General features: G+C 31.4%; 1 protein-coding gene across 9 annotated transcripts in view; it reads left to right on the top strand.

Annotated features, from left to right (window-relative positions):
* LOC145245928 (receptor expression-enhancing protein 1-like) overlaps positions 1-27932 on the top strand; it is a 251661-nt gene that overhangs the window by 144035 nt on the left and 79694 nt on the right. For all 9 annotated transcript variants that reach the window (XR_013863050.1, XR_013863049.1, XM_080107673.1 and 6 more), the window contains exon 4: positions 25340-25460. Coding sequence is in view for 7 of the 9 variants with exons in the window: in XM_080107673.1 (XP_079963799.1) it covers positions 25340-25460 (121 nt within the window). In the remaining 2 variants the exon portion in view is untranslated. The remainder of the gene's footprint in view (positions 1-25339; positions 25461-27932) is intronic.

Genomic DNA, 27932 nt, shown 5'->3' with positions numbered 1-27932 from the left:
ATATATTGAAGGAATGTATACGAGGGGACATTATTTTTGACAACATACATGATGTATGTTAAATCTCTTTGACAGTCAAATCAGGCTGTCTGAAGACACCGACTTTCTGATAAAAAAAAGTTTGTTTGACTCAATGGCAGGTTGAAGCAGTGCAAAAATGTGGCCTCAGCTTTCTGGACATTTTATTGCTTTTGGTCATGTGAAATCGATCAGGAATCGATCCTGACTCTTGACCTTGCTGTTGTATAAATTCAGTACATGGCTTTAATGGCATTTGCGTTCATTGTAATCGTTCTAACATTTAAATATGTGCAAAGTATTGTACATAGTTGAATTATACTTTTTGTAATAGATTTTTCTTGTTCTAAAAGTAAAAATTCATACTAGCGTTTAAGAATTTTTTAAATAAAGATTGATAATTTGAACTGTTTGTGTTCTTAGGATTATGATTCTTATCTTGTTATTTTTTCACAGTATTCCATCTTGTTAACGAATTCGATTTGATATTATATATAGGCTCCAGATTTCTATGTAAAGATTCCAAAGTTTAAAAATGTTCCTGGAGTAGGTCGGAGAGTGCATTGTTTGAAATATAATGAAAATAACAATCAAGATTTTATATATATATATATATATATATATATATAAAATCTTGATTGTTATTTTCATTAAATTTCAAACAATGCCCTCTCCGACCTACTATATATATATATATATATATATATATATATATACACACACACACACTATTTGTTTTATATAACCATTTATATGCCACTGCACATTCATGAGCATGTTTCGATCAGCCCTCTACAAGTAACTAGAGACCTCTTCAGATGATGTTACTTATACAAAAGTAGTGTGCATAATGAAAATTGGAAAACGTTTGCAGTAGATCTAATCAAGAGGGGAGTCGCATGATATTCAGAAATAAAATAAATTAACTGCATTTAAGTAAAAAAGGAAAAGAAAAGTGTATATATATATATGTGTGTATATATATATATGTGTGTATATATATATATATATATATATATATATATATATATATATATATATATATATATATATAGAGAGAGAGAGAGAGAGAAATGAATATTATTATACACCAATAAAGCAGTACAGTAAGAAAAATATCAATCTGGAATTATATATGCACACATTTACACACTTTATAACGTCAGTAAACATAGTAACAATATTACCCGATATGTGAAACCAAGAAAGCTGTCTTGATGTGTATATTATTTGTGCTTTCAGCTCCATTTAGATCTTTCCCTCGTGCACGTTTATACTCGTGAGGTGTGCGCCCTTAATCTCTTCAAAAACAAAGATGTGCAGATCTGATGGTTTTGTTAAGTCGAAAGGGCGATATGCAATTACTGAATCCTCTGGAATGTTTTGGCATGTTAGGGTGTGGCTCAAAGAGATTGCTGTTGACACTAGCTGGAATAAGAGAAGAAACGAGATATACAAACACAATCTGAATTCTCTTCTATAAACAGACTCTTCAGCTTGTATTTATTTGAAACTTGGTCAAATTTCTTAGTGGAGTTGCAATCATTCCGCCATTTTCCAGGATACATATATGTAATTCCTCTTTGTTATAGAAATATGTCTTGACTATAGAATTCTTTTTTCTTTTTTTTCTTTTTCTTTTTTTTTCTTTTTCAATTAAAAATATAGGGTTACTCTGAAAAAAGGTCATGTGTTGGTTAATAAAATTCATAATCGTTTCTGCAATCCAACCATATTTAATCTATCTCTGCCTGATTTATCCAAGTATTAGTTATAAATGACCAACCGTCTTTACTTTATTGCTGTTTGATGATATGTGTGGGACATTTAGGTGATAGGTTCATCAGTAAAAGATGCGATCCTCAAGCAGCAAACTATACCCTCCTCCTCTGTTTTTTTTATCTCGATAATAATGTCGAATAAAACAATCCTCAGACTATTCTTGAACTGAAGAGGCAATACAGCAGAAATCAGGGTAATGTCAAAAGAGGGTTGTCTGAATTAGGACTAATTCTGCATGTCGTTAGTTATAAAACAGACATAATACTGCTACCCAAATCTCTGTGTACTAATTTGATAAGGGTTTTTTTTTTGTTGTTTTTTTGTTTGTTTTTTGTTTACCTGGAATGGTGTGGAGTCTTTTGTTCTTTTTGCTTTCTTTCATTGTCTATGGCTAACTGACAGTTGATTCAAAAGAGATAAGACAAAGGAAGAGAAACCAGTTTGATTCATGTATTTAATAGCTTTATTATTTCATACTTGCCCTCTGCGGGTCAGTCGGTTAGAGTTCAAACCTTACGTGAAGCCTAATTATTTTTACTTTGATTCTGTCTCAAAACGAATTTAGGCATTTCAAATTACAATATTAAGTAGATTGTTTAGTTTTAGTTTATTCTGTAACTAATGGAAAGTAAGATTTTATGAGATGCTGGGTATGCTTGCTATTTAACAATATTCTTCAAATCAATTTAATTAATTTTTTTAATCGTTTGATGAATCAGTAGATTACTTGATTAAAGACCGAATTTAAAATGTTCACCCATAGAAAACTATATTTAAGATTTCTACATGCGATTTTCAATGTTGTGGAAAATAATTTCTACATATTTAGGGCATCAAAAACAAAAAAAGCTGATTTTTAAACACAAATGTGACAGACCAACTAAAATGCTATTTCAAATGTACGTGCGACAGACAGACACACACAAATGCTATTTCAAACATAAGCGTGGCAGACCAAACATTGTTCTAGAAATGCTTGGTTGTCAGTAAATCTAACGGAGCCTATCAAATTATGTAGATGCATACATCAACTTGAAATGCACTTGAAAATTAAAAAGGAACCGCTTTTGCATTCTACATTCCTTTTGTGAAAACAATTAGTTAATATTGAGATCTGTTCATGCAACTAACTTTCATTCGTAAACAGAAAAGTAAGAATTGGTATTGCTAATTATCTTGTTAATGAATTTCTGTTTGTAGTATATTTTTTTCATTTACACTGATATATTCAACTTGTCAGACTTTAATCTATGTGTAATTCTTAGCAGATTGTTTTTGAGAAAGCATTTATTGGAATTATCCACCTTGTACATTCCTTGATTACGTATTTTATCAAGAACAATAACTTTACTAAATTGGAAACTGATAATTCTGTTAGCGAAAATGAACTTGCATACTTTGGCTTGATTGGAATCTCTTTTCAACATGAAAAGAAGCCGCACAGAAAAGATAAATTGACCTTGGTCTCAATTATTAATTATATATTCATTTAGAAAAAGAGTTTCTAACAAAGCGTTTATCTAGATCATTATAAAACACTATAGACCTTGCGCTCTTGCTTGCATTTGTTTTCCATAATCGGGCGATTCCATCTTGTAAAAAAGATGATAGGTGAATATATATATATATATATATATATATATATATATATATTCTAGCTAGCAGCCTGGCATTGCCCGGTCATACAGCATGCTTAAACATATTTTATGTAGATTGTATATAAATTATTACAGAATCAATTCTGCATGTATTAGAAAGAATAATTTGCCCGATGGTAAAAAAAAAAAAAAAAAATTTAAATAATATCGTTCATCAAATTGGGACTTGACGATGAATGCCCTGGAAAGGTCACTTCTGATTTAATGTTTAGTTTTAAAATATGCAAATGAAGACATGATTTGCAGCGATTTTAAATAGTACCTCTTTTATCGTAACTTGGCCTCATTAATAAGAAAGCATTAAAATAAAATTATAAGGTAAACCTGGGCTTGAACAGGAGATCATTCGATCTGTAGTTGAATGCTCTACCACTAAGCTAAATCTCAAAATTATAATAAATCTTTTTTTTTTATTATTTATTTAAGAAAAAATGATTTGCTAAGATTTTATTATCTCCCTTGGACGGTGTAGCGTAAAATATTCCCCTGTAAAAATTCTTTTTTATTTATAAGAGAGAAAAGCTATTTTTAAGATTGAACTTTTTGAATTTTTGATACTTATTGGATGAATTCCTATGCAAAACATATCTAAGAACACTGCCAAACATATAAATTACCTTTCTGTGAAATTTGCAAAAGATATGCTTAGCTGTTTTGGAACCTATGAGGAAGGAACTCGCACACCAAGTGACTTTTCTATAATATATATATATATATATATATATATGGGTGTGGGTGGGCTCAGAAACTAAGGAATGAGGGTGGAGAGTTGTAAATTTTTGTTTGGATTCTAGCTGATGGCACCCAAGTCATATATATTTCTTTTGTTTTGTTCTTACTATATATTCGGTTTAATATAATAATTGATAGAAAATTGTTTCTATAATAATGATACTACTAATAATAAATATACAATTTGCATGATATAAATTATAATATTTAAGTGTATCTTGCAACCAGGCAACGCCGGACAGCCTGCTAGAATTAAATAAGATTTCAAAGATATATGACCTTCTTTTATTGCATTTCAGATTCCTTTTTTTCTCTTCAGATGAAAATTTAGAAAAGTCTACCTTTTCATTCAGTGGAAATCCATAAATACAAAAGAAAGTTGTTTGAAATAAAATGTCCCAAGCAGATCTACTTATTTCTATTGTAGAATAGTCAATCCTACCTGAAGTTACCGACTCCTAACTTCCTATTTTGGAGATGGATAGTCAGTTGAAAAAAAAAAATCTGTTTAAAAAAAAAAAAAAAAAAAAAAAAAAAAAAACGACTCTGGCTGCTATGAAAACATTGCCAGTTTCTCATCCTCATTCTCACTCCTTGCCTTTGCTTAAAGCATCTGATGCTTAGAAAGAAGTTGTCAAGCTTCTTGGACGTATAAAATTAACCCACATAATATTTTGAAATATTTATTATCAAACTTTTGTCTTCATGACATATTCTGTCGATTTTACTTGATGAACCTAGCTTTGATGACTGCTTTAGGACTGGCTCCAGGCCTTTCTCTTTCTCACTAACTTGGGCTCTGGTCTGTTACTATCTTATTTTACCACCGTCTCACGCTAAAAGTGAAGGATGTTGAAATCAGGCAAGTTGAGAAAGCAGATGTCAGGTGAAGTATGATCAACTAAGTTCTCTGATGACCAGGCCTGAATCTTTAACTGATATGACAGAGCACAGCGTTTTATTGCCACATGTGTAGCCTACTTGCAACTACCTTGCTGTAGTGATTGTATTTACCCTGAAACTTGTAAAAAAAAAAGTATAGTGGTATGATGTCATCTTCACTGTTGACAGCACCGTTTGTATTTTTTTTTATGGTATCTTGTAATCGAATCCTGAATTTTTCGGGTCCTGGATATGACCTTAAACTATATCCAGTGGTGAGGCCTCAGCTTGTGGGCTTTGGGGAGTGTGGAGCCACCCTTTAATTACCATTGCTCCCAGGTCCACTCTGACCCGGAGTAGTAGTACCTGTTAGGATCCCAACTATGGGTTAAATAGAAACTGATTTGAAAACAACAAATATATTCTATTAAAAATTTTTCTTCAAAATCTTTGGATTCGGCATTAAATAACCCGAAAAGGGTTGATATGCCGTAAAACAAAAACAACCAACCAACCAACCTGAATTTTTCGATTCCTTTCTGACCTTCTCTTCCATCTTCCTGTTTACATTAAGAAATTCTGAAATCTACTTATTTGTACTTCTAGTGGAAATTCTAGAGAGCAGTGTCTCTACTGCAAAAAAGAAAATCTAGTTTCAAAATTGTCCATAATTTGAATGGAAATATAGTTACTGTTTTCAAGAAGATGAGACAAGACTGACAATTATAGTAAAGGTAAAGAATCTGCATAATATTAACAACTGAAAATTCTAAACAAATATCTTCCACACTTTGTGTGTGTATGTATATATATATATATATATATATATATATATATATATATATATACTCGGGTTTTTTTATATTCAAAAGTAATGGACTAATGAATTCAACGAGGTTGTTAGATAGTGCTCAATAAAAAGAGCTGATAATACTTGTTTATTGTTATATAAACATGCTCACATCCCGCTGCTACAAATAGCCACTTGTTTCAATCAAACAACAGATATCATCAGGCAGCGACTTGACTATTCAAAAGTTCAATGAATAAGCATAATAATAGTTTATTCATTGAACTTTTGAATAGTCAAGTCGCTGCCTGATGATATCTGTTGTTTGATTGAAACAAGTGGCTATTTGTAGCAGCGGGATGTGAGCATGTTTATATAACAATAAACAAGTATATATATATATATGCGTGTGTATACTTTGCAACAGATCTTTTTTTTTTATACAGTGTCGTTGAAAAATCAATTTTTTTCCTTATGTTTTCTTACCTTGTACATATTCTTGTTTTGGTTCAATGAATATAGAAAGAACTTTGTTTATATTGTTTGCATTTTCGATCTCTTTAGATGATCTTCAGAACTGTTTGCTTTTTGAATTTGATTTAATTACATTACATATGATACATGTAAAACAATTAAAATAAAAAATAAAATTTAACAATACTACAATTATTTACAGCAATTGCAAAAAAAAAAAATTTGAAAGAATAATAATCACTGTAGTTTGATTTTCGTTTGCCATATTGCTTTTCTACTTTCTCACAAGACATGTTCGTATATAGACATGGTTTAGCCTACGAATTCTAGAAATTACTAGTATTAAAAACAAAACCCTTTAACATAAATAACATAAAATATTGACATATAAACATACTAATTGTGTATATGTAAATCTTTCCATAACATGGATTCCATTTGAATAAATAAAAATACAACAAATAACCGGATTAAATTAAAAAACAAACGCTTGCACATCAAGCGCACTTGTGAATTAAACTTGAAGTTTGTTTTTTTTATTATTATTCATTGTGCTTAGAAGCAAGTTTATTTTCATGGAAACACCAACCAAAAATAAGTAAAAATAATATTTTGGTGGTCTTCAACAACACCCGTCTAATAATATACTTATATAAAAATTGAAATCAGTTTCTTTATTGTTTCTTTGTCATTTTATTTTTCCTATGATGTCCATAATTAAATCTGTTTTGATATTAAGATATGATCTCCTTTCCACTATGTTCTATAAAAGTAAAATTAATTCCAATTGTTTTTACCGATTTATCTCCTGATCTTAAATGGAACACGTACATCAAATCTGTTGCCAAGGCCGCTGGAAAAATGGTCGGATCCTTCTATCGAACCAGTAGATATCTCACTGCTGATGCAATTCTCTATCTAAATAAGAGCCAGATACGTCCAAGGATGGAGTACTGTTGCCACATATGGGCAGGAGCTGCTAGAAAAGACTTGTCCTGCCTTGATAGGGTTCAAAATAGACTTCGTGGCCTGGTGGGAGATGTCCTTTTCTCTTCGCTGCAACCGCTATCTCACAGAAGAGATGTTGCAAGTTTGTCTCTGCTTTATCGTTATTTTCATGGAAAGTGTTCGACTGAGCTTCAATCTATGGTCCCCCCTCGCCAAACTTTCACAAGAAACACTAGACTAGCTGAAAACATTATCAATAATTTTCCCCACTCTTTATCTGTGCCTAAACCTAAACATAGATTCCATGATCAAAGTTTCTTTCTTAGAACTGCACGCCTGCGGAATTGTCTTCCGTTTTCCTGCTTTCCAGCTGTCTATAATATGGTTGTCTTCAAGTCCAACGTGAACAAGTTTCTGATGAGCCGTTCCACTTAGTTAAAAAATTTACCGAACTTCCATTACTATTGATTACTATATTGTCCTTTTGACTACTCTACACTCTTTAACTCTTATCCTTGAGTGGCTGATCGGCCTTGATAAGTGGTGACGCCTATGTAAAAAAAAAAAAAAAAAAAAATCCAATAGATATTTCGTTTCGATAGAGACAGACTTTGTATACACTAATTTCAGGCCACCCAAAATAGTATGGACTTCAAAAAGCTTCCAAGAAATTCATAATCATTATCTAGTTTTAATAAATATAATTTTGTTAGTATACAATTCATAATATAAACGTTATACTGAAAATATCATCACTTTAGTTTTATGGAAGTTTGATTTTCGTTTGCCATATAGCTTTTTTGCTTCCACATAAAACATGTTCGTATATAGACAAGGAGGGTTTTAGACTAACAGCAATTAACTGCTTAGGTGGCAGAGCAGTATAATTTGACTTATTAGCAGCAGCTGCCAGAATGTTATTAAAAAAAAAAACACACAACTCTATTCGTCCATACAGAGTTATTTACTTTTAGTTTGAAGAAAAAAATATTTCATAAAAAAAATAACAGCATGTTTAAAAAAAAAAAAAAAAAAAAGAAAGAAAAATGCAAAACAAGTTGCAAGTAAAAAACTTCTAGGTAACACTGTATATAATAAAAGAATGCTAAAATCCAATGACCACTTTATGGATTTTTCAGAAGTTATAAAATGTATATGGCGATTAAGCTACACTGAATATTCCGCCTTTCATCTACTTTAGGATTCTTCAGGCTTATGCGCGAATTCTGTGGTTGTTTGTTATTTTTATATGCTCCTCTTCTATTGAAATTTTAGTTAGCCAATCAGCTTACTAATATCCACCGCGCCCTTCCTATCAGCCAATGAGAATGCATTTATCGGACAAAGGCCTATTTGACCTCTGGTTGACTTGTTCCTTTGTGTGTTCTCTATTTAGCCTGGATATTTAGCTTATTGATGTTTTTTAAATTAAATAGTTATATATATATATATATATATATATATATATACATATTAGTGGATAACCCTTTCGGTACAAAATAATTATTAAAAATCTATTAACTCGGCTAAATTAATCTCTTTTTGTAGTGTGAGCTTATCAATATTAAACAGACTCTAATGAATAATGGCTTCCCTAACTATATCATCAGCAAGCAAATTATACAGTTTAAAAATAAATAATATCCAGTCCTCTTTTTGATCGGTCAGCCAAAGGCAACAAAAGAATGAGAAAGAAAGGGAAAAGAACATCAAGGTTTTATTTCTCTCTTTTTTTTTTTTATAGAATAAATAAATATATAAAAACAAATCTTCTGTTAAAGTAGTATCCAGTAATTTGGATAACAGTATTAGAACTTCGGACTGTGAGAGTAAGAACTCCTTTTTTTTTAAATTTATTTATAACTAATAAGAAAGTAAAATATAAAAATTGAACAAAATTTTTTTTTTATTTTATTATTTTTTGTGTAGAATGTAGTAAAAAGAACTCTTTCATCACAAAAGTACATGAGGGTGGTGCTCTTTTATTTTATTTATGAGATTTATATAAATATTGGGATTTATTGGAAAATATCAAACAGTCATGATCGAAAATTTACCTCTTGTTTCTCTGTATAACATTTGATACTTAAAACCATTTTATCTGGACGCAGAGATGTTCTTCTTTTCTGGTTTTATGGCTGCAACGTTGCTGTGATTCTCATGTAAATTATATTCGTTATCTTTCTCTGCTACATGGAAATGCAATTTAAAGCACTGTCAACACGAAGAAATGGATCTGATGTTTATGAGGTCTGAGCTCAGTTTAATTTTTAACTTTTTTTTTTTTTTCGTCAATAAATTTCAAAAGATGACAACTCTTGTACAATAATGAGTTGTCTTCACGATAAATTATGCTGTGATATTGATAAACAAGTTAAAGAAGCTATTCTGTTTTCGCCTACACTTAAGATATTGCATTTCAGCACTGATTAAGTAACATGACTAGAAAAATAGATTATATATCGCCTATCATTATTATTTACTAGCTGTACCTACCTGGCGCTGGCCAGACATCTTCATATTTTTATTTGCATTTTTATTTTTAAACCGGTTTTATATTTTATTTCTTTAAATTAACCAAAGTATTTTTTTTTTAAATGAAAATTTCAAAGTTAGATTTAATTATTATAGTATTGATAATTAATTGAGCAAAATTGTTATAAAACCATAATTTTATTGCACTAATGTTGTCTTAATCTCTGTTTATAAAATTATCAAACGTAAATAATTTCCAAAGCTTTTCCTCTTTTCATAGATGAGAAATTTATAAGGGTTTAAAATGTTTCTGAAGGAAGCTATTCTTTAGGAAAACAAGCTGTATGTCCCTTTTATGAACAAAGGAAAACTGTATCCATTCGAATTGTTTACTTAGCTGGAATAAGTATTTTCAGAAAAACTATTCCTTCCTTTCTTTCTCTCTCTCTCTCGCATCAATCGATCTACACATCCGTATTTATCCAGTTTTTTAATGTTATAATGTCACGGATCATTCTGACTGACTCTCACACATCTCGCTTTTCATCATATCAGGTAGGTCTTTATAAGTGCATTGTAAAGTCCTCTTGACATGAGATCTGTCTGGTCTTCAATTGAACTACATTCCTGCTTTGTCATCCAGAAAAGAACATCGCTGACGATTTCATCCTTAGCCCTCCAGCAGTGACCAGCAAATCTGGTTCTTCTCTCTTTCACTCTCTGATCAGAGCTGATATCCGACGAAGGTATCTGTAGAGTTGCTCATTTGTTGGGTGCTATATCCGAATGTTAACAGCAGCTCTTAGGATTCTGGTGTACATACTGCCAAGTTTCTTTTCCAATCTTTTGGTAAAAATTCAGGTGCTAATAATTGAGACAGCTGAAGGCTAGGTGGGATGCAGAAGATGCCGGAAGGAGATGAATAAACTGACTCCACTATGAAGTCCTTCTCTTTGGTAGTTCAGGAATGCGTGGAAGTTGCTTTTAAACAGAGCTCAGTTCTAACCGTTTGTCTAATTCGGTAGACCCCCACCCCAAACAGTGTTGTATCAACACCGTCTCCTCACAAGGTTTAACAGACTTGCTGAGGTCAGTACCCAGGATATAACTCTTCTTGCTAACAAGTGAGATTTAGATGAGTGATGAACCAGTGACTGTCCTGTTGGGCACAGCAGCCAGGAATCGAAAGGTATTACCTCTATCCAGACCCCTCCCTCATATTCTAGCCCAGGTGCTACTTTCATATGCGAGAAGTGATGTAGCAGTGGCTCTAAAAGAAGTTACATTTTCTCTTGGTAGGAAGATTTGACTTCCTGGTTGTTGCCACTTTTTCCAGTTCAAACTTTACTGATTTTCGCATTCAATTTGCTGCTCTCTATGCACTTCTTTGTTGCAATGTGACTGACAAGATAGTTAATCTTGTGAACAGTTTTGAGACAAGTTTCTTTTAGGAAAGAGATATTTTCATTTTGGTTCAGGAGAATGTGCTCGGTTTTGTTTGTTTTAACAAAAAAAACCAAAAAAAACAATACAATTTGCCGTTACTCCAGAATAGTGTAATAGCATTCAGCTTTAATATTATAATTAATATAAATTATTTTATATAAAACCTATGCATTACAACGTCTGATGGGTGTACCCGGGTTTCATTGATCTGGTCATGCAGGACCTAAGGTAGAATCCGGTTATTCAAAAACCAATAAACTCCTCCGCATTATTTCGTTGCTGAAGACTACATATCAGAGACTGTTATAATATTAATAATAATAGATATGAATATTTAACAAAAAATAACGGTAATTCATTTTAAAGAGTTTTTATCTATATGTAACCTTAAGATTATATTAATATAAATATGATTCTTTTGTTGTTGGTATTTTACTTTGCATCAGCCTTTAAAATGAATTTGCATTTTCGATTTTATAGATTACATATTGCATAATTTACTAAAATAAATTATTCCCCTTAGAGTTCAATAAAGATTCCTGTATTCAAAAAGATGTACCTGGAAAAAAAATCCAAAGTAATATCAAAAAAATATCCTTCATTTGAAAATAAAGAACAATATGTGTTTATTTGTATGAATGTGTGCATGTATGTATAATGATCCATAGACAGTTTCGCTGTACTAATTCTCGTAGATGGGCAACTGTCTCAAGTTGTGATCTAAACTCAACTGTCAATTTCTTGTTTCTTATTTTTTGATTACTATCTCAATTGGTCGAGCAAGTTACTAGGTTTCTGGTGGTCATTTGTGGAATATGGCTCTTAAAATTCTTTTTATCAGCCATCTTGAAGACTATCGCAAAGATTGAAAGCACTTGAAATGACTGATAAAAGAAGTTTTGCAGCCATACTCCACAAATTACCACTGGAAACCTGGAAACTCACTAGCTAAGTCAAGAAATAATAATAAAACAAAAAATTACAAAATGAGAAAATTTTGTAGTCTTCAATCGAAATTGTGTTATTAAGGACTTACTTGCTATATATATCTATACTCCTATAAATTAGTTTTTCTTTTGTGTGTATTGATATTCATATTAAAATAAAACCCCTCTTTTCTATTCATTTAAAAAGAAAATACAATTTTCTTATATATGGCTTGCGGAATTGCATTCACTAGCAAAAGATCTAGCTAATTTGCACATTCTTTTAAACATTCATTTTAATTAATTCCCTATTAGTTGCTTCGGTTTTCTAATGGGACAATTATCTTTAGTTAACTATTACGTGTAATTATATTCATGCAGATATTCTACATGATTTATACTTGCACAATATTTGCCTAAAAAGTTTATAGTAAACACAAAATTGTTTCCATATATATTTATGTATACGTATATATTTTTGTTTAACAAAATTTTCCTACCAAACTTCTAGAGTTTTTGGTTTACAGACATGAAGATTCATATATAAGGTATTTGAATCCATGCAAAACGTTATATTTGGGTTTTAGCCCGGAAAAATCGGTGAAAATGAAAAAAAAATGAAATTTGCCAGGTGAAGGTCGAATAGTGGCATTCGGAATGCATAACGTAGTATGTATTGGTTCATGTTTTAATTTTTAGCCTTGCAGTAAACATGTTTTCATAGCCCAGTCATTGACGGTAGAGGCAAAATAAATCGTGAGCTGAATGCTTTGGTTTTGATTCTCGGTGGTAGCGCATGAGTCTTTTTTTTTTTTTTTTTTTTTTTTTTTTTTTTTTTTAATACTTTTTAAAATCCTTACTATATATTGCATCCTATCTATCTATCTATTTATATATATATATCTAGAAAAGTGAAAATGTCCGTCTGTCTTTTCTCTATGGTAGTTAAGGAAGACTATTATACAGAAAGGCATTACTTTACATATTCACACTTTTTAATATATACATATGCACATAACCTTATGAACAGTACATAGGGCCTGAGAAAAGCCGGGCGGAACTACTAGTATATATGAAGAAAACTAGCAAGTAAAAAAAGTTGCTGGATGAATCCATTTGGAGGACTTGAGAAAGTAAATCTATTTCCCTCATGAATAATTGTCTTCTTTTTCCTTTTTCTTTCTATACCGATTCATACATTTTTTTTTTCTTAACTTTTTTGATTTTTACTTCACCAATTCTGATGAAGGATTTTTTTTTCTGTCAGGTGAATACTCGTTGTCAAGATAGCAACAAAGATGAGAATAATAGTCTAAATAGTACAAGTTATCAATCCTTATCTCAAAAATTCTGAAACCAAAATTTAAGAGTTAAAGTAAACTATTATCAAAAAATAAATAAATGGTCTCATTATTTTTTCATGTTTGTATCAAAGCAAAAAAAAAAAAAAGCATTGGATTTTTTTATTATTCATTTCGATTTATATTAGCTTCTATAATTACATTAAAAATCTAGTTTAATAATTTAGCAGTGTTTTTTATTAGATTTTATAAACAGTTTTTAAAAAATTCAATTAGCTTCCTAGAAAAAAAATATGGTTTACGTTTTAACTTATTTTAAAGTTTTTTAACCAGCAATCGATTGCCATGATTTTATTTATTTCGAAATCATATTTTTATTAGTAAACAATTTGATTTTCTGAAATTCTAGTTGGATTTCAAAAAGAAACTCCTTTCAATAATGAACAATGCTGCTTGATTACTTGAGAAGACAATCAAATGGAGTCTTGTCTCTGAAATTTTAACTTTCAATTTAATTTGATTGTGTAAATGTCTGATGCAAATTTCAATTTAATATATTCAAGTAATTAGATTTTAGAATCTTTTTCTTTTTTATAAAAATATATAATTAATGCTTTTATTCAGTCATGACTGCCAGAACAAGGAACATCTGTTCATATTGATTAAATAAAATGTTCTTTTTAGAAATTCTGTATGCATTTTAATTTTGAAAACATACATTTGAAGATGGACGGAGGTTACATCGGCCAAAACGTTGTGATGAATAACAATCAAGATGAGAATAGTCATCCAAATAATCTCCAAAACATCTGTAAGTCAAAGTATAAAATAAAATTTAGTTATCTTGGGGATAGGAGTTCAGAATATGCCTATTGTCCTCAAATATAGAAGGTAAAAATAAGATGACTTTTTAATGACTGTACTACCAGATCAGGATGTCTAAAGATACTTCTTGACCTAAAATGCACCAAACATTATGTGTTTTTCTTTTCGCTTTGTAAATTCCTGCCATGTTCTGCAAAACCAATAACAATTTTCCGCTTCAAAATAACCAAACCAAACTGTTATTTTTCTCCAATTTACCGAAATGTAAAATGAAATTTTCATTTTGAATGAATATTTGAAAATATAAATAACTTGAAGCATAAAACCTCTTAAAAAAAAAAATGACTGGATTTAGCATTAAACAACCTGAAAAGAGTTGATATGCAGCAAACCAAACCTTTTTTTTTTTTTTTTTTCATTTAAAAGAAAAGATCGCGTGACGTCATATAGTTCCAATCATAGGTAGACTTAATTGCATAAGAGTTATTTGATAAGATCTCCGCACTGACATTATTTATTTGAAGATTTCGGTTTGCTACCAACAAGAATCTCAAGTTTCTGTTTGCTTTATCATCAACTAGGAACTTGAGGTTTCTTAAGGCAAGTGTCTGTTTTTTGTTTTTTATAAAGAGAACATGACTCAAACCAGAAGCCCAAATATAACGTTCACTGCTGAAGTGATGAGACGGCATATGGTTCTGCTTTTCTGATAAAAGGATCGTGTCCCTAACTGCCTGCTAATCTCATTAAGTTGCATATGCACCTTTGGGAAAGAAAATAAATGAAAAAAAAATTCTCTATACTACTACTGCTACTACTACTTCATACTTAGAAATGTGAAATCTGCAGCATCTTGAGGATAGAAACGCAACACACATAGAAAACCCATCGCATTAAGTGAAATCCGATTTATAAAAGACCCAGATCACAAGCTATAATCTTGCACATTTTCTCCAGCTCTCCTTAACACTATCTTAGTCTAATAATGATAAGTGAGCAGTCACAATGGCATATATGGATATTCACAATATCCTACCTCATTCCTTTTCATTAGTTCCTTTTTACTAAGATACTAAAAGCTGATAATAAAAATAATCAAATCGACATTTTATTGGCTACTATACCAAGATATAGGGGAAGGTGCCACTCATTTCTCTGGATTACTCACTTACTCTTATGCTTTAGCAAGGGAGCATCCAGCACCATATTTTTAAAGTCTTTGGTATAACTCTACTGAGGATTATACCCCAGTTTTTCAACCCATTAAAAAACAATTTTATTAGATACTTTGAAAACGTAGTCTTCAGTTTTATAGAAAGAGTTTGTCGCGCAGGAAAATGCATCAGCTTTTTATTATCAAGTAGAGAATTTTTTTGCGAATTTATGTCAGGTGCTGAAGTAAATCTGAGACGGTTATCTGACTTGCTTTATTTATTTTTTTTTCTTTTTTCACTTCCCCCTCATTATCTGAAATGATTTCATCTAAGGACTTTAAAAATGCACTTGTTTTACTCAGTAACTTTTGTGTGATGGTAGGGAAGTAGGTATATTTTGTATGCATGTACATAAATACATGTACTTATAGCTATAAAAGTGATAATGTGTGTGTGAGGGAGAGAAGACCGTACTCAACCTATATACTCAACGAATTTTTTTATTTACAGACTTGAAATGTGGTATATAGGGTATTCATACATTTGGAAAACTTTTAATCGGTTTTTATCTGGAAAAAGGACTGTTCAGAGGTCAAAATTGAAAAATTGGTACATGGCGGTCATCGGATTTTTATAATTGTCAACTGTTTCATTAATATGCATGCATGAATTGTTCACGTGACAGATTCCTTGTGTTAAGAATAGTAGGTTTGAAAACGCTTTTTAAAGACCGTGTCAAGCTGACCTAATGGATATCGTATTTGACTCTCTATCTTCAGGTTATGGTTTCGATCTCAGCTCGAGTATTTTTTTTTTTTTTTTTTTTTTTACTTACAAGAAGTGAACTGATTAGAAAAAACATAATACTCGCATCCACATGTCTCAGTTTCTGTATGAATTAAAATATAATGTTTATGCATAATTTACGACCAGGCAATGCCAGGCAGCCTGCTAGTATGTAAATAAATATACAGTGTAGAGGAAAGAAATTTTCAACTAAAATCTAGTTATTCCCCTTGCTGCTTTTTAGTTTTCATAGATTAGTTAAATATATCATGTTATCAGTTCTCTAAGCTGGACTAACTCATTATTTTAATAAATTGTAGCAAAATATGTAATATCATCATTAACATGGTACCACAATAACAAATAAAAATTGGCTTGTCAAAAGCAAAGTTGAATTTATCAGCTTATTTGGACCTGACTTTGAAAATCCGATCAGATAACTTTATATGTTAGATAACTTATCCCAAACATATTGTGTTACCAATAAATACTTAGTTCTCAGCATTAAATGATCATAAAAAACAAAACATTGATTTTCTGTGTTTATTCTTAAACTATTTTTTCCTTTCATATCAAACCTTTATATCTCGTTATCGTTTGCAAGGTTTAGTATGTAGATTAGTTTGGAAGTCGATTTCTAAAAGCCGTTCAGTACATGCCAACATGTAAAAGGGATGTTAAACTAAATATGATGAGTATGATTTTTTTTTTATGTATTCTACTTGTTGTTTTTGTGCACCAATATATATATATATATATATATATGTAAAGGTGATTTTTACCTTTTTCATCACCCTATTCCCTCTGCTTCACTGTTTGTCACCAAGTAAGATCTATGACTTACTTGTAGTTTCATCAAATACTTTTGCAACCAAAATCCGATCCCACATTTTGCTAAATCCTACCCTCTGATGAGAAGGAAAGTATTTCTTTGAAACTCCGGATTAAGGACTATCCACTTATTTTGTGCTTCTTTTTAAAATTAAATATGTTTTTAACTCTTTTTCAAAGTGTTTTTTAATGTTTTATTAACTAGTTGTTCTTTTTATATATATATATATATATATATATATAATGGGAATAGTATTCCGACAAAATAGAGAAATAAAAAGGAACAAACTGAGTTGTGTTCATTAACGTTTCATCTTTATTTCGAGGAAGTCTCAAAATAAAGACGAAACGTTGGTGAACACGTAACTCTGTTTGTTTCTTTTTATCTCTCTCTCTCTCTCTCACATATATATATGCAGGTTCACTGGAATAAAATGTCTTGAATACATTCAGAAAAAAAATTGGATATAAAGTAAGTAGCTTATGATTTTATATATAGATACATTACAGTTGAGTCAAGTAATAATAAATCTGTACAAAGGTTCAGCTGTTAAACCACCTTGCGATTACTTATAAAAACACTATCAATTATGCAACTAAGCCTAAAATTAGAAACTTAAATGAGGAACTAGGTAGGGTGGTAATATTATTAGGTATATTTAAATCCTTTATGCACTCGATATAACGCAAATGCTCTTTCTGTTTACTCTTTACACGTTTTGGTAACGATACATGCCGGCACATGTTGGTTGATGAGTAAGTCATGTCATCACTCTACAATTTAGAAATCGATTGCTTTCCTAAGTATAGGTGTGCATATGGAACGCATGCGATGTGTAATCCATTTGTAGTCATTTTAGAAATGTAATAATGCTGCAGAAATAGCATAAAAATCCATATCATTGAAACATTGAGATTGGTGATTGGAGGTCCGGAATTAAAGTTGGGTGTCAGCAATTTTTTTGTCAGTTCATATTATTTGGTTTATTTGAACTAATGTTCTCATCTTGAATGTTATTTTCACAACGTTTCAACTGTTTCTTAAGGTGTATATTGTTGAACTCCGGATTCTGTAAGGATTCGTGGCATGACAGATAAAGTACTTGATAAAATTCAGTTGTAAGTTACTCTTTTTACGGTTCAATCTTTAGTGTGGACATACTCTGAATACAATTGCAAATTACTTAGGCTTCTACCCGGCCATGGCTGATGGAATGAGAACATACTATTCTCATGGATTAAATAAAGGATTCTGCTCAAAATTCCATGCAAATTCCAGAAAGGTTCTTGAGTTCAACAAGAATAATCCAATTCTGAATTATCAATCCTCATCTCAAAAATTCAGAAACGTAATCTTTGCCAAAGTTGGATTTTTTTTTTCTATCAACTTCCCACCTCCAAGGTATGGGAGTCAAAATCTGTCATTTTTAAAGTTGCAGAAAATGAGTTTGAGGAGTTGGGGTAATGACTCCAAAGGTAAGAAGTCCGTAATTTTGGTTGTTGTGAGAATTATTTTTATCTATTTACTTATTTTACATTTATTATTATTATTTTTTTTTTTAAGACTAATTCTTGTTACGTTTTATTTTTAGCTGATTCTATATCCTTGCTTTATGAATAAAATTTGTTAACGTGACTTTAAACAGTGTGTCACAAACTTGTAATTGCATTTCATATCTAATTAGCAAGGTTACTCTTCACCGTCCAGATTACAGAAGAAAAATAAGTCGAACTAAACAATATGCTTGATATTGTAATTTGAAATCTCTCAAGTTAATTTTAAAACAAAATCAGGGTAAAAATTATTTCCCAGGTGAGGTTCGAACTCGCAAAATTCTATTTGTATGTACGGCATAGTAACCGATTAACACACAGTGGCAAATATGTTAATCAGACTCTCGTTTTACTCCTCCCTCTCCCTTTTTCCTATCTCTTTCTAGAATTGAGTTTAAGTGAGGCGAAGAAAGGGAAGGTAAAACAAAAAGGGTAACAAGACTTCCTTTTTCACTGGTAAAAAAACAAAACAAGACTCGTATTAATAGTCGATAAGTTGGGTAGAAGTATTAGGATTTCTGATTGTGAGAGTATGAACACCCCCCCCCCATCTTCATTTATTTATGATTTAATAAAAAATGAAATATGATAAAGATTAAATATTAAAATTGATGAAATCAAATGACAATAAATTTTGCATTTTTAACACTATAACCAATATTTGATGTTGATCACTGAAGTTTTTTACATTTTTTTTTTATGTCGCTTGTATTAAAAAAGCTATTAATACAAAGTATGATGGGTTTTTTTTACTTTATGATGACCTTGTTTTGTTTGAGCTCAATGGAAATAGCATTGTTATGGTTAAGAAATGAAGCTAAACAAACTTTGCATTCCAACTATAAATGCCTGCAACAGCTTGGAAAAACTATTTTAACTTGATAAACAAGCTCCCATGATTTGATAAAGGCTAACAATAAAGAAACAACATTGAACATCTGCACTTTTCAACACATTTATGAATGCATACGTTATATATATATATATATATATATATATATATATATATATATATATATATAAACAAACAAACAAACACATGGCTGGTTGTCCATGAGTATTTAATATTTGACCTTAAAAAAGGTAGAAAGTAAACCTAATGGATTGGGGAGGGGGGGAACAAAACAAACTCGTTACTATAGGTTAGCTGTCTGATTGTTAATCCATTCCGTCAGGGAAAATTCTATGCTTTCGTTCGAGTATTAGTATATTTAAAAACTAGTTTTAAAAAATTTGCTTAAAGTAGGTAACATAGGTTAAAGGGATGTAACTACTTCTACCTGAACACCTGATGTGTGCAAATTATTTGAAGTGTGTATGATAGTAAAATAATCCTAATGGAACCTGTCCTAATGTTCAGGATCTTAAAATGTATTTCATTTGCACGATTTTTCAGACCTACTATGCAAGGATGTAACATTTTAAAATGTGATCCAGATTATAAATACTCACATTCAAACATAAACATGCACATTCAATTCCTGGTGAACCATGTGCAAAAGAGATCCAGACAATTGCACTTAAGGGAACAGCGGGGATACTAAAAAGAGCTCTCGGTTGGTTTCAATGAAAAGCGGGGCAATGTTGGCAGCTGGTTTGGCTGCCCCATACCCAGCATTACAATCTTCAAAGGAAGAAAAAATAAAAAATAGAAAAGGGAAGGACTTGAATGGCTATTAGATAATCTCAAGTGTCTATGATCTCTTTGTACATGGGTTTGTAAAGACACTCTAAGGATGCTTTCCCTGGAAATAAACTCTAAATATTCAAAATCACATAGTATTCACAGCACAAATGAGATCTCCTCAGTATGGCTAACCCACGCAAGTTTTTACAAGGAATGGTGCACTTTCTCTAAGTGATGTTACCTCAAGTAGCACGAAGCTGGATACTGTACAAAACAAGATGAATTCTTGTCCTGGAATCCAGTAAAACCAAGAGACCACAAGAAAGTTATACTATAACATATTTAAATGGTCAATTAGGAAGAGGAAAATTGTTAACTTCTTTACTAATTCAGTGTTTGAGAAGTAAAGAACTTTAATGGAACATTCGAATATCTATGTATCTCATATAGAGATCAACTGTTAGCCTCAGGAGGGAGGAATAGAATTGTAGCTAAAGATACCATGAAATTAAAAAAAAAAAAATCAAGTAATCATAAAATTAATCTTATTGTTAGAAGAATGAAAACCGGGGAATTATTTTCATTTCTGTAATAGGCTATATGGCATTTGACTTATTGTAGAGGAATGGATGTACGTTTCTATATGAAACACAATTACCTTAGGAGAAAAATGCTTTTGTGACAATAATATAACAGATAGGAAACTTATGTTGTAATTTGTTTCGATGAAACAGATAGTGTTCAGCTAAAGCATGACTGACTACAATTATATTTCTTTAAATCAAAAGAATATGAATTTTCAAAGTCATCAGTATAAATTTCATGAAGCCTAAATAAATGTAAATTTCATGGCGCCTTAAAATCTGTTTTCATGTGAAAACGGTTTTTATAAACTACATCTTGAGCCTTTGCCCTTATTCAAATATAGCTATGCCACTCCTAACATCACGAAAGTCAAATCTATGAAAAATATAACCGGATAATACAATTCTTATAATTTCATTTTTAAAAATGATTGTTTACTTAACATTTTCCTGTAATATTTTACATAATGCAGTATTAGAGTTTGCACATATCCTTCCAATTTTAACTGTTTTTTATTTTCATTTTTTAATTGCTTTTTTTTTTTTTTTTTTTTTTTTTTTTGTGTGTGTTGTTAAGTCTGCTTCCGAATATTGACATTTTGACTCGTGCTGGGATTCATTTGACATATTCTCGATAAAAAGTCAGAAGCAAACAGGTGCCGCATCTCCTGTCAATTCCATTGTTTCTCCTTGCAGCCAATGCTCAATAGAATTGATCAAATGAGTCGGCTGGCCGCAGCAGGTGAAATGCGACAATAAGAAATCGGTCATTGCTGCAAAATAGCAAAGTTTTGCTATGGAGGGCATTTTCTTTGAATCGTATCCATTTATACATGAACGCACTTTTGTTTTGAAGAGTGGCATCTTTCGTGAACTTTGACATTTGCATATTCTTCGGCATGTAATTATTGCTTTTTAGTAACATAAAAATGGCATGAAATAAAGCTTGTATTCTCATACTTTGTCGGTATTGTATTTAAAATCTCCTGAAAGTCATCCTGTATTTGTTATTCATGTAATCTCTTAAAACTGTCTCTTAGGCTCCTGTTCAGTATTTTAGTAGTAATTTTTTTTTGTTCTAATTATCTTAATTATTTTCTATCTATAATATAAATCTCACCTGTCTGTTTAAATGTATGTATGTTTGCCTAAAACTTTCGACAGAGGTGATGAATTTTCACAAGATCGGTATCGTTTTGAAGCTCAACCCTTTGGATGACAAATATCGAAATAATTGGCCAAAAACATTAATTCCTTCACCCTGAACTGAGCACTTTTCTACAAGGAGAGGTCGCCTTTTTGCCGATATTTTTGAAAGTCATCCCCTCTTTTCGATTGATTAGCAACAGTTTGGCAATGGACGCAATGTCAAAGACATCACTTTTTTTTTTTTTTTTTTTTTTTCTCATTCTTTTCCTCCTTCGCGGTATAGGTATGCCTAGCTGCCTACTACCACTTATTTTTTATTTTTTTTTTTTGCTCAACACACATCTCCAAACACCCGGGCAACACTAGTTTTGATTTACCATAAACCACACACGCCTCAAAACACCCGAGCATCGCTGGGTACCCCCCGCTAGTCTCAAATATCTGTTAGTGTATGTGTGTGTTTGTATGTCTCACTAGAACTTTCGCCACACACGACCAACACTGACAAAATTGGTATCGTTTGAAATCTCAGTCGCTCAGTCGAAAAATATCCAAAAATTGGGCAAAAACATTCATTCTTTCATCGTCAACTGGGCCATTTTTTTTACAAGAATGAGTAGCATTTTCGTCAACATTTTTGCAAAGTCATTGTACGCCTTGCAATGACTAAGCTTAATTTGAACGACTGTGACGTCCTATGTCACGGTGAGTGTGGCGACTAAACTGTTCGCTTTTTAAAAAAAAATTTTTTTTACTTCCTTTTCCCCCTTAGTGTTACAGGTTCGATCCTGCCTGCCTGCTACTTTCATTGTTTTGCACTTATACGAGTACTCGCTGCTATTTACGTTTTTTTTTTTCGTTTTTGTTTTTTTAAGAGCTTTGTTGCTCAATACCCTTGCCATAAAACCTCTCCACACCCAGGCAATGCCGAGTACCCCCGCTAGTTTCTGATAATATAAAGTTAGGTATGTGTGTATATGTTATATGTACAAGAGTCCCCAAACCAATCATTATGAATTTTGGGACACAGCTACTAAGCATATGGAAAGTGTAAAAATTCAGATATCTCCAATTTTTGTTAAATTTTAATGATAAGATTTAGACAGAAATTGATAAATATTTCTCAAATATACTTGTCTTTGAAGTATTTAAAGGTGTTTATTTTGTATAACCTCATTGGAAAAGTAAAATATTGCATGTGTGCTCTCTGTAGAAAGAAAGGTTGCAGAATCTACATAAAATCTAAAAGTATACTCTTTTGTAAAATTTACTGGGAAAGATAACGGAAGTGGTCTCAAATCTCTAAATGCACTCCTAAAACGTCTATGAGAGCTTAGCTCCTTAAAAACTTTAAATATAATCTATTTTTCGGAAATTGAAATTATGTATCTAATTGGGGGGGGGGGGGTAAACAATGGAAGTGGTCCTAAGGTTCTACATTACTCTCTATATACTGAATATTTAGTTGCTCCTCTACCTCTAAGTCATCCATTGGAACAAAACCCCCCTGAAAACTTCAATACGTAAATCTGATTTTAATGAAATTTAAGCCACATGTATAAGACCAAGTCAGAAAGTTTCCCAAAATTTCAGCTTCTTCTGATTATATTAGGGGGCAAAAAGGGAGGAAAGGCAATAAAAACAAAGATAGTTTTGTATTGTTATGATTCAAAACGTATCACCGGGCGGAGGGATTAGTTACATACTATTGAGGATGCAGCAAATATCCTAACTTGTTAGGAAAAGTGACCACATGTTGGATTTAGAGAAGCATAAAACACATCCATCTTGGTTTATGAAAATCAAACTCAGTAACTTTCATAGCTTAAACGAGGAAATAACTCTCATAAGGTTACTTCCTATTTTAAATGCAACTCTTGCCAGCTGTTAATAACTGAAGATAAATATAAACTAAATAAATTAACTTTAAATCATATTTCTAAACAGAACACTTAAGAGTTTTATTACAACAAACAATTAATAAAATTGAACTTATTATTAAAATAGATTTTCTTTAATGTAATATGCACATGAGAGTATTCATTGAATACGTAGTATATATATATATAGAGAGAGAGAGAGAGAGAGAAATCATGCTGGAATAAAAGTGTATATGAGTCCGTTTAACTTGTCTAGAATCTACAGCCAACTCATACACAGGTAATAACTTAAAATGACAATTTTTGGTCTTAAAATGCACATCAACTTATACACAAGTATATACGGTACAACAGATTTAAAAAATGGAGAACACTTTTTCAATGTGTATTTAGTTATTACTAGCTGCATATATCCGGCCTTACCCTGTCCAAACCTATTGCCAGGCGGAGGGATTAGTCACATACTATTTAAGATACACCGAATATCCTTACTTGTTACGAACAGTGACCACATCTTGGATTTAGGGAAGCATCTATCTTGGTTTATGAAAATGAAATATCAAATAACTCTCATAGCTTAAATAAATGAGCTTACTTCCGGTTTTAAATGCAACTCTTGCCAGTTATTAATAATTGAAAATAAATTAAAAATAAATTAACTTTAAATAATGTTTCTAAGCAGAACAATTACAAGAATTCTATTACAACAAACAATTAATAAAATCGAACTTATTATTAACATACATTTTCTTTAATGTAATATGCAAATGAAAGTATTCATTGAATGTAGAAAGGTAAGAGTATATTAGAAATATGTTCACAGTATCATAATGCATGGAAGTGAAACCTGGCCAGTGAGTATTGAGGACATGTGTTGCATGGAGAGAAGTCTTATGAGAATGATACAATGGATGTGTAATGTGAGTCTTAAAGACCGATTTAGATCTAATGACCTTAATGGAAGATTATATCTGACCAGTGTAGGGAGATATGTGCAGAAAAGGTGACTTTGATAGTATGCCGATATTGGAGGAATGGGAAATTCTTGGATTAGTAAGTGTGAAACGATTGAGGTAGCAGAGTCAGTTCACAGTGAAAGAACAAGGGACAAAGTGATAAAGAAGGATAAACACCTGGTCAGAGATAGGTTAAGTTAGAAGTCAATTCCTAAAGGCATCCAACACATTGCTAGCATGCAAAATGGACATTAAACCGAATATGATAGAGATAATTATTTTTAACAAAAGTTTAAACGGGGAGGGGGGGAGTCTCTTTTAAATATTTTGATTTCATTATTTTTTGTCTGAACCAAAATTTATGTAACACTTATAAGCCTGTTATTTTGAAAATGTTACCATTTATGATAATAAGAAACATTTTAACTCGTACCGTACATCTTTTTCAGGAATATAACTTTAAGCGAATAATTTTCTTTGTTATGCTTAAATTTATTGTAATTCTTATTTCCAAATGTAATTCTAATACAATTCTTCCTCTTTTTTTTTTTTTTTCTCCAGGCTCCCATTCTACTACGAAATAAAAATAGTTTTTGTACTATGGTTGCTGTCTCCCGTTACAAAGGGTTCAAGTTTTTTGTATAGAAAATTTGTTCATCCTCAACTTATAAAAAGAGAAAAGGTATAGTTTTCTTGATTTTATCTTTGTATTATACTAATTACTGCCTTTGTCAGCTCATTATCACTTTACAAAGTTATTTGAAATCAAAAAACACTTGACTAGCTATACTATTAACAATTTTCCCCACTCTCTATGTCTGATTCTAAAAAAACTGGGTTAGACATGAAGCATCTGACTAACTGTATTTTACTTGTCTGAAAAGTTTTTTGTTTGTCATAAATCTTAGTTGAGTCACAACTTCAATGTTTACAAGATTAGAGGGAGGAAAAAAATCACTTTGTTATTTTTATACTTCTAAGCACGAGCATCTTTCCACTTTTGCATTATGATAGTCTTTTCTTCATATACACATTACACATAATGCTTCAAGCAAACTATATTACTTTAGTAAACCATTATTCTTGTATTATGAAAAACTGAACTTGTATATCCGTGTTTCTTTTATGTCACTTGATATCAGGCTTTGTTTATTATGAAGATTTTTTTTTTTTAACTATAAATTTATAACACAATCGTTTGCCGGGAAGAGTTACTTGGTTTGTTGTGGGGACATTTCTTGAACTGTTGTTACACCCTGCAAATGGCAACCAGCTCCCCGAGTGTTAGACATAATCAAATGATAGGCACATCCCCTTACATGAAGGGGTCAATATGGCATTGTCGGCTATAATCAGTTAGCAGGTTTGTTTCTCATTGAGCCTTCATTGTGTTCTTATGGGCAGTATTTCTATCTTAATGACGGGCATTCTTCATGACAGGGACCGCTTCTCTGAAAATTGAATGCTTCACAAAATATCAAACAAAGACATTTTTATAGAAATAGATTTATTTCAACATTGGAGGATCATATTAAAACTAACTGGACGCATGCTGCCAATGGCGTTCGCAGCCAAAACTGCTGTGTCTGTGTCGTTTGGAATGGCAGCTTCAAACCGTTTACAATAATAATTCAATTCTTTTTCTTTGTAAGAGAGACCTGGAATAACCGGCTTGGTGACAAGTTTCCTAAACAATTGTCAATCTGATTATATAAACAATCGAGTCACACACGTCACCTGCCAAACATTGGAGTTGGCAAGCCGGAAATTTTGGATATCTGCATATCTCCCCGTAAGTGCAGAACAAGTTTTGCATAAGGACACAATGTGAGGAGCTCAAATCTTCTCCGAAATGTCTCTCACCCACTGTGCAACTAATCAACTTTTTTCTTCCTGAAAATCATCATTTTACTTACCGCCATCTTGAATCTTTATATAAACGCATTTGCACTGGTAAATGAAAATTGTCCTCTTCATCATGTGAACAGAGTAATCATTATTAAGGTCTATTGAATCAAATCCATTCATGGCTATCCCTACAATAGGCTGGGAGATCTAACATGTTGAGTTTCTGAATGAAGGCAAGTTTTACGATTAGTTAGCGGAGAGAAGTTAACCTGCTATCATTTCCCTTTTATGACTTCTATAAAATTTTACTATGGCCATAATTAAATACAAGTTCTCTGTCTAAAATAAAAAAAAAAATAATCCCGCATTAAAATAAAAATCGTTCATCGAAATGTCTGTTTATTCAAATTATCTGACTCTTCATTTGCAAAAAATTTAACAATTAGTTCATTGTGGTTTGGATTATTTGGTATGTAAAATAGGCACACAGAAAAAAATAATCTCATAGGAGAATTTTTAACCGTTATTTTTTAAACATTCACAAACTTCAGTTGTACAGTTGCTTGGCCTGTCATAGGCATGGCGTTGGCGCCATTACATTCACTAATGTATAAGTACTTCAGCATTAAATGACATAAAGAAGAGGTTGATATGTTATAAAACAAACCAGATTTTATTCAATGAAATGAGAAAGCCTTACAAATTTCTGAGGACATTCAACCCAATCAAGTTAAATCGGCTTCTACGACGTGCATCATATCTCAAATCATAACCCTTGTGCACGCAAGATTACATGAAATGGCTAGCCACACACGATTCCATACTGGAGACCAATCACTTCTGGTCCAGCAAATTTTGTATGAGAATAGTAACTCAAATAATACAAATATATATATAGAATGCAAATTGCAATTTTCTTAATCTTTTAAGCATCTCCCCCCCCCCTTCAATTTGTAAAAAAAATTTTTAATTTGAATCTAAGGCTGTCACTGCTCACTGGATCAACAATGGAATAAAATCTGTCGGAGGTTGATCTGTTAGCATTGAAAGATAAGGTAACATTGTCTTACATGTTTTTTTGTTTGGTTTTCGTTGGCATTCACCATCTTATTCCCTCCCATATATCAGCTTGTAATGAAAGTTCTGTATATTTAAACTCAATAAAACAGACACATTCTACTCTAGGTTTCATGACTTACACAAAAGTCATGTAAAGACATGATTTATGTGATTAGCTAATTTTTTAAAATGATAAATTTTGCATATACTTAAAATTCAATTTATATTTTTCACCATTTGAATCTTA

Source organism: Euprymna scolopes, chromosome 23, assembly GCF_053919585.1.
Source record: "Euprymna scolopes isolate OS-2025 chromosome 23, ASM5391958v1, whole genome shotgun sequence".
NCBI classification, from domain to species: Eukaryota; Metazoa; Mollusca; class Cephalopoda; order Sepiida; family Sepiolidae; genus Euprymna; species Euprymna scolopes.
Note: the sequence above shows the minus strand (reverse complement) of the source record. Positions and strands in the feature narration are given on the sequence as shown.